General features: G+C 45.3%; 1 protein-coding gene across 1 annotated transcript; it reads left to right on the forward strand.

The window, feature by feature from the left end:
• Positions 1-3,230: 3,230 nt before the first annotated feature.
• LOC140494862 (zona pellucida sperm-binding protein 4-like) lies at positions 3,231-5,186 on the forward strand (the record flags this gene model as incomplete). Its single annotated transcript, XM_072594535.1, has 6 exons — positions 3,231-3,293; positions 3,362-3,459; positions 3,543-3,676; positions 3,770-3,959; positions 4,796-4,943; positions 5,061-5,186. Coding segments are annotated over 6 exons (759 nt in total), but the record flags the coding sequence as incomplete, so codon positions are not given.
• Between the last annotated feature and the right edge of the window lie 3,206 nt (positions 5,187-8,392).

Below are 8,392 nucleotides of genomic sequence, written 5' to 3' on the forward strand. Positions count from 1 at the left end.
TTTTAATGCTGTCATTAAAGCAGCCTCCTCCACTTCCTGTGGCAGTTCATTCCATACATGCACTACCCTCAGCACAAAAAAGGTGCCCCTTCGTCCTTTTAAAATCTTTCCCTTCTCACCGAAACCTATGCCCTCTAGTTTTGGACTTTCCACCCAACCCGGGTAAATGGCCTTGTCTATTTACCCTATACATGTCCCTCAGACTTTACAAACAGTTTCAGGTTTCCCTATAGCTTAAATCCTCCAACCCTAGCAAATCTTTAAATGTTTCTGAACCCTTTTCAAGTTAAACCACTCTCTTCCTGAAAGAGGGTGACCAGAATTGGGCACACATGCCAACCAATGTCCTATACAGCTGCAACATTTCCTCCAACTCCTATACTCATACTCTGAACGATAAAGGAAATCTACTTTCAAGGAACTATGAACCTGCACTCCAAGGTGACTTTGTTCAGCAAATCTTCCCTGTAAGTGCATATGTCCTGCCCTGATATACCTTTCCAAAATGCAGCACCTCCATAATCCATTCAACTCCATCAGTCACTCAGTTCATTAGCCCACCTGATCAAGGTCCTGTTGTATTAAGGTAACACTCACTGTCCACAACATCTCCAATTTTGATGACATCTGCAATATTTCTAACTACACCTCCTGTGTTCACATAAATCACTTGCATAAATGACAAAACATAGTGGACCCAGCATTAATCCTTGTTGCACATCCCTGGTCACAGGCCTCCATCCTGAAGGCAATCCTCCACCACCCTCTGTCTTCTACCTTCAAGCCAGTTCTGTATCCAAATAACTAGCTCTCCTTGTATTCTGTGAGATGTAACCTTGCTAACTTCTCTACCATGAGGAACCTTGTCAAATGCCTTCCTAAACACACACTCAAGTCAGTGAGACATGGTTTCCCACACAAGGCTATGCTGACTATCCCTAATCAGTCCTTGTCTTTCCAAAGACTTATAAATCCTGTCCCTCAGAATTCTCTCTCAACTTGTCCCTTACTGATGTCGGCCTCACTGGTTTAGGTTCCCTGGCTTTGCCTTACCATCTTTTTGAAATAGTGGCACCATGTTAGCTGACTTCCTGTGCCAAACTGAGACTTTCAATTCCTGGCCCCCAGCAGCTAATCTTCCTAATGGTCATTCAGTCTCTTCCCCCTTGACCTGGGCCCTCCCTGAGGAGGGCCTTTGTTTCTTCCCCTCCCACTAACCCAACCAGTCCCTGCCACATCCACTCACTAGAACTGGTCCTCACCCTCACAAACATTGTTTGACTCCTTTTTCCCCCCCCCCCCCCCCCCCCCCTTCCTAGCCACCATTAGGGTGGCCATGTGCCTGATCCTTTTCATAGGATGTGTGGAACAGTCCCTCTTCCACAGTTACATTGGCACCATCTCTCTTCCTCTCTGCTACATTGACTGTAACAGTTCATCCACTTCACCCATACCTTCCAGCCTGACCAAGTTCACCTGGACCATCTTGGTCACCTTTCTCCCCTTCCTGTGCCTCTGGCAAGCGACCTAGCACAAACATCCATTTCAAGCCCACTGCTATCTTGACTACACCTCTCAGACCACCCTGCTACAAAAATGCAAACCCATTCTCCCAATTTCTGATTCTGTCACATCTGCTCCCATGATGAGTATTCCATCCCAGATGTCCACCTACTTCAAAGACTGTACTTCCTCTCTCCTGTGGTTTTTATACCCCCTCCATATCTCCTTCTCTTCCCACACCTCTGCCCTCAAACCACCTCCAACCACTAAGAGTAGAGTACCCTGGTACACACATACCACCCCACCTACTTCCAAATCCAACACATCACTCTTAGCCATTTTTGAACATCTTCAGTCAGACCCCACCACAAATAGATACCTGTTTCCTTCCCCACTCCAATTTCCCTATCCATAGGACTGTTCACTCCACCTCCCTTGTCAGTTCCACACTGTCCTCTGACCCCTCCTTCCCTGTTGCAGGGAAAGGTACCATCTGCCCCTACATCTCCCCTCCCCTCTGTCCAAAGCCACAAGCAATCAATCATTGCAAGTGCAGAGATTCACCTGGTCCACTGCTTCTGATACTGAGATGACCACAGCACAGATTTGGACCATCTTGCATAGCATTTGTGCTCTGCATTCAATCAACTCCCACCACCTGGTTCCCAGCCATTTCAGCCCCTCTCACTCTTGGTGACATGTCCATCCTGGGCCACCTCAACTTTCAAAATAAGGCCCCACACAAACTAAGAACAACACCTCCATATTCCACCACAGGAGCTTAGAACCCAATGACCTTTAATGTGGTGTCACCAGTTTCTAAATCTGTCCCCACCTCAATCCCACATCCAGCCTTTCCTCTTCTCTCCTCCCCACCACCTTGACTGGACCCAACCTGTCCATCTTCCTCACCAACTGAGTCCATGCTTTCCACTGACCAATCCCAACCCACTACCACCTATCACTGTCCTGCTCCCTTTACCTCCCCACACCTGACGAAGGATCCTGACCTGAAAGCTAACGCCAATGCTGACTGACCTGCTGTGCCTTTCAAGCTCCACATTTTATTGACTCTGTTCCTACACTCCCTTTTTGTTTTGGAGCAAAGGTTGATAGTGTAAGCCTGGCCATCACAGCCACCCAAACAATGTACTGTGTTGTGCATTAGCAATGTCTGGGCCCTGTGCCCTTCAAGCACATGTGGCCTTTCATTTATCTCTAATCGAAACTTTTATTTTGAACTTGTTTCCTTTAGTGTTGACTTTAAATTTTGGAATTACCATGCCATTCTATTATTCTTGGGAGTTTTTAATTCTCCCCTTAGGATCCATTACTGTGTTAATAGAAGCACTTCGTATTCTCTGACGGAACACCCCCACCAGCCTGACTACTTTTTTTGGTAGTCACATGGCTTCTACAGTAGATTGTATTTACTTTCAAATATCAGATGATCTGCCTTAATTGTTTGTCTGCCAAGTAAAAACCTTCCACGTAGTGGAACTGTTGAGCTGTGAATGACTTTGGGGCATTGAGGCTTCATCCCTCAATGATTTGGAGGTCACATCCACAATGGGGAAACTGAACTTGCACTCCCTCTGTCTCTCTCTGCAGTGTGCACAGCAGATGGCCAGTTCATTGTAGCAATCACCAGGAACCTGACCCGTCCTGCCCTCAACCTGTCATCTCTGTACGTGAAAGATGGACATGAAGCTGAGTGCAGGCCTAAGCCCGTCACAGCAGAACTTGTAGCCTTCCACTTCCCAATTACCTCTTGTGGTTCGATCCAGCGGGTGAGTATTGGAGCATTCTGTCCTTCTGAACGGGCCAGCTCCCTATTAAACAGTGTCTTCCCTTGCAGGAGGAGAATGGGAGCTTTGTGTATGAAATAGATGTCTTGGGGAAGAGGATGATTCAGAGGGGGCCACTGGGCTCAATAACCCGGGACAGCACCTTCAGGTGAGTGGGCAGTGGGATTTGTTGGTATGGAGAGGGAAGTGTTACTGACAGAAACTCCTGCACCTATTTCTGTCTCTCGACAGGCTGCACATCCAGTGCAAGTACAAGGGGGAGCATGAGGCAGGCTTACAAATCAATGTCTCTGTTTACACCCTCCCTCCACCACTAGCTGCTTCTGAAGATGGGATCCTGAGGCTGGAGCTGCGAATAGCAACAGGTAGTGCTACCCTGGTAATAGGAGCACTGGGAATTGTATCCCTTCAGGGGAGTGACTGTGTTTTGGTTTGTTCTCCTTTTATTTTTCTGTTAGATGGCAGCTACAGCTGGTGGTACAGGGACAGTGACTACCCCATTCAGAGGATCCTTCAGGAGTCTGTGTTTGTTGAGGTTCGTGTGAAGGATCGCACTGACCCAATGATAGTCCTGAGACTGCGTGACTGCTGGGCAACTCCTGTGCCAGCCCCTGACCATGAGGTGCAGTGGAGTCTCCTGGTGGATGGGTAAGGACTCAATGGAAAGGTTGGATTTGGACTGAGTATGGAGTGAAGACTACATTCTTGCTGTATAGTGTCACAGTAAAATGTGTACATGAGCCACAAGTTGTGCCTCCCCTGTGCCACTTTCTTCAATCATGGTTGATTTGTTACTTCAATTTGCTATTCTATCTACTGTCAGATCTGAATTCTCTTTAATCAAATCTCTGCCTTAATGTTGTCAAGGCTCTTATTCTTTTAAGATTGATTACTGAACCTCATTCCCCATTTTGAATAGAAAACACCAAATTTAAGCTTTCCATTTTAGACACTAGCAGCAATTTTCAGTTTCTACTTTGTAGTTCATTCATTCTCAAGATCAAATCAATTGTCCTTTCAATGACTGAAGACCCCACAATGTATTACTGATGGTCAGCTGACCAAACATTCATCTAGGCTCATGTCCCCACACCATAAATTGCCTGTTGCTGATACTTTGTGAAATTAGTTTCTAGAAATCCCTATGGGCAACCCTTCAGTGCTGTATCAGCTTCTTCCCAATACCATTTCCTCGATTACAGGGCTCGTAATTAATGACTCTACCCTATCTTTTTGGTTCATTCTGTCTGAACTAATTGGCCTGCCAGTTCAATATGTTGGGATTATCTCAAATTTTTTAACTCTTAAACCAAGCACAGTAGACATAAAGACCAGGCCCATTATTACCTGTAGAAGATGGGCTTTTGATGATTTCCCTCTCTTGGCAACTGCAACTCTTGCTTGCTACCTGATTTTTTGTTTTATATTTGCAATCTGTTTCTGGTTTGGCTTGGAACACTTGATCACCTGACCTTCTGTTTCAGGTGTCCCTATGAAGGTGATGACTATCTGACCCTCCTACACCCAGTAGGTCTCTCTTCTGGCCTGCAGTTCCCAACCCATCACAAGCGGTTTGAAGTGAAGACGTTTGTTTTCTTGGATGGAGTGTCTGAGCAGCCCCTCTCTGGACAGGTAACCAAATGGAAGGAATGAGGCCAAGCTCATGAAATCCTCTTGCTGTCTCTGTACTACAACCTGGGCTATTGATCTATGGGAAGCTCCCATAACATCTCTCCTCCTTTTTTCTAGGTTTACTTGCACTGCAGTGCTGAGGTTTGCTCTCCCTCGGTTCAGGATGACTGCACAACCAGATGTGGCCCAAGTGAGTTCCTTGATGCTCTCTTTATTAAGCTGAGACCCACCCCTCCATCCTGATCTGAACATCCCCTCTATCCAACTACCAAGAATACAGCATCCTGGCTGTAGTGTCAACATGGATTCTAACCATCTCCTGTCCCCCTCCAACAGGGACACGCAGGAGTACTCTCCTCCATGAGGGGACCTTGGTAAGTGCTCCTGGTCCAGTTGTTCTCCTGGAAGTTGAGAACAGCCAGTCTAAGCAGCTGCTTAATGAGAATGGTAAGTGATGTTCCTTGTTTAGTTCACTGAGCATCTTTTCCAATATCTGAACCCCCTTCCTCCTTTCCCCATAGGTGCTGCTGGATCTCCTGTTCTGATTGGAGTAGCTGTTGGGTTTCTGGTGTTCCTGTTGATGCTGATGGCTGCAGTGTACAGAATGAAGAATCCAGCCCAGTCTGTCCCCAGTGTCATGAGATTGAACTGTAGACCTTGAATACAAATAAACCAGACAGAAACCGGTCCCTGGTGTTTGTTGGAAGTGAGTTTGAATTGTTTAGTATTTAGGGAAGGGACAGCAATTAGTTGTCAGACCAAATGGTGCATGACTTGGCGTTGCCCAACTGGAATTCCCAGCCTTGACATGTTATAGCAATGGTGACATCTTGAATGTTTCTGATATTAGCCATCTTATGCTACAGCATAAGATGGCTACAAGCTGTTACCCCCTCCAGTTCTTCTCTTGAGCTAAGAATTGCATGGTTTCATGCAGCAGGCTTATTTGAAGGTAGAATCTTTCAGAGTACTTTTTTCTTTCAGGTGGCCACATGACCAGAACTGTCCTCCAAAAGCTTGCTTCCAAATAAACCTGTTAGATTATAACCTGGCATCATTATTTTTTAACCTCCTCTACCCTTGTCCAATACTAGTCTCTTGCTCTCACGTGACAGAATGCATCTGTCCCTGGTCCCTTGCAATTTGTGGGTAAATGGGGGGCTTTGTCATCTACTATTCCTTCTCAACTGCCACATGGCATACTCACTACCCATTCCCACTCCAGAACTTTGGTTCCCTCCTTTTTAAGTCTTGGATGAGCACACCTGGACTTTTTCTGATGTTCTACTTATGCCAATCTAATGTCAATTGATAAACACCTTCCATTTATGACAATGCCTTTACCCACATACCTATACATAAGATATAAAGCTAACTAACCTGCATTTTCAATTTTAATGCTTAACACTCAGTAGGAGCAATTGATCTGGAATTCATGTGCACTGTTTATGGACTTATTTACTATAACCATTTCCCTTATCTAGTTTTGTTATACTTTGGCATGTGGGGTTCCTCACTTTGAGATCAAGATGGAGGGGCATTTGATTATGAATCTCTCTGCACCCCACACGGCAGGATAGTGAACCTGTCCATTAATGGGTTGAAGGGTTAACTCCATTTTCTTGCCAAGATAGGACCAGCTTGGTTGCAGGTTAGTATAAAGAAGGCTCAGAACTGAATTGCCAACTCCTGCTCCAAGACTTGGAACCTGACCTGATACCAAGATGGAGGAAGAGCAGAGAGATGCTGCAATACCCAGTCTCTGTATAGAGACAAGAATGCAAGCGCACAGTCCATTTCCCTACTCCAAGAAATCAATTTTAAAATATGGCTCCATATAAACGACAATGATTAAATTGACAAGAACAAATGGCACATGATCTGTCTTGTAACCAGCCTCAGGGATGAAGTGAATATCTATAACTTTTCCTCTTCACTAGTCAGTGTCTTCCAATTTACTGAATGTTTGTGCCTTGTTTTCTGCCTCAAAAACCCAAATATGGGGCCACATTAATTTAGGATCAGGAGTAACCCACTAGGCTCTGAGTCAGTTCTGCCATTTGATAAGATGGTTGCTGATCTAACTCCAGTGTCCTCCCCAGCCCTGATGCCCTGTGTCTTAATTTCTTTGTAAGAAAAATTACACTCCTTCCACTCTAAAACTATAATGACTCCCTTCTCCCATCCCTAAGAATTCCACACTGTCCATCCTCCAAAAGAAAAACATTGTTCCCCATCTCCTTCAACTAGAAGGACCCTTATTTTAATACTGTCACCTCATTCTAATCTTTCCTATGAAAGGAAACCTCCTTTCTGGCCGCTCTGTCCAGACCCCTCAGATCTTAATGTTTTATGATCACCTCTAACTTGAATGAAGAAATGTTTAACCTGTCCTCATCAAATAATAGCCTCACTCCATTGAGTGAACATTCTCTAAACTGTTTCTACTGTTGTATAACTTCATCAATAAGATGGGGGGGGGGGGGGGGGGAAGAGGAGAGAGAAGATTCTCCCAGAGGGTGATGTTCCTGGAACAGCTACCAGTGGTGGTGCTAGAATTAGTCACATTAGTGATGTTTAAGGGCTATCTTGATAGTCACATGAACAGTGAGAAACCACAAATCAGCACAGACTTGGTGGGCTGTAGGCCTGTTCCTGTGCTGTATTGTATGTTGACTAAAACTGCACAGTAATCTGGATGCAGTTTCTCCAATGCCCTATGCAAATATTTCCATATCCTATTCCCTTTCTAATTAACGTAGCAGTCCATTTATCTTCCAATGTAGTTTCTCTGCTGAGAGCCATAGAAACAATACAGCACAGAAGGGTACATGCAGTTCACTGAGACCCTACTGACCCAAAAGCACCAGGTTCCCTTTTTCCAATCCCATTTTCCTGAACACAGCAGGTAGGGCTGCAGCTTACAGCACTGATGATACAGCTACTTTGTAAAATAGCTTAGTCTCTGCCTCCACTAGTAACTCTGGCAGTGAGCTCTAGCCACCCACCACCATCTGCAGAAAATGTACTTCCTCATGTCCCCTCATCTTTCTGCTCAGCTTGAATCTGTAATCCCTGGTTTTGGAACTCTGCCAATGGAAACAGGCTCCTCCTGTTCACTCTTTCTACCCCTCACAATTTTATATGCATCAATCTAAGTCACATCCTCAGCCTTCTCTATTCCAAGGAAAACAACCCCAACCTCTCATCTCCTATTGTCAATGACCATTCTCCAGCCCTGGCAATGTTCTCGTAAATCCTTCTCCCCTCCCTGGAGCAATTAGATCTTTCCTGGAATGTGATGACCAGAACTGCAGAGTACTCCAGCTGTGGCCTCACCACTGTCTTTCACAGTTTCATCATTCTATCCTGACTTTTTTGTATCCTATCTCTTCACCAGTGAAGGACAGCATTCCATCTGCTGCCTTCACAACCATATCTACCTGTAC

This window comes from Chiloscyllium punctatum, chromosome 24 (assembly GCF_047496795.1).
Source record: "Chiloscyllium punctatum isolate Juve2018m chromosome 24, sChiPun1.3, whole genome shotgun sequence".
Taxonomy (NCBI): domain Eukaryota; kingdom Metazoa; phylum Chordata; class Chondrichthyes; order Orectolobiformes; family Hemiscylliidae; genus Chiloscyllium; species Chiloscyllium punctatum.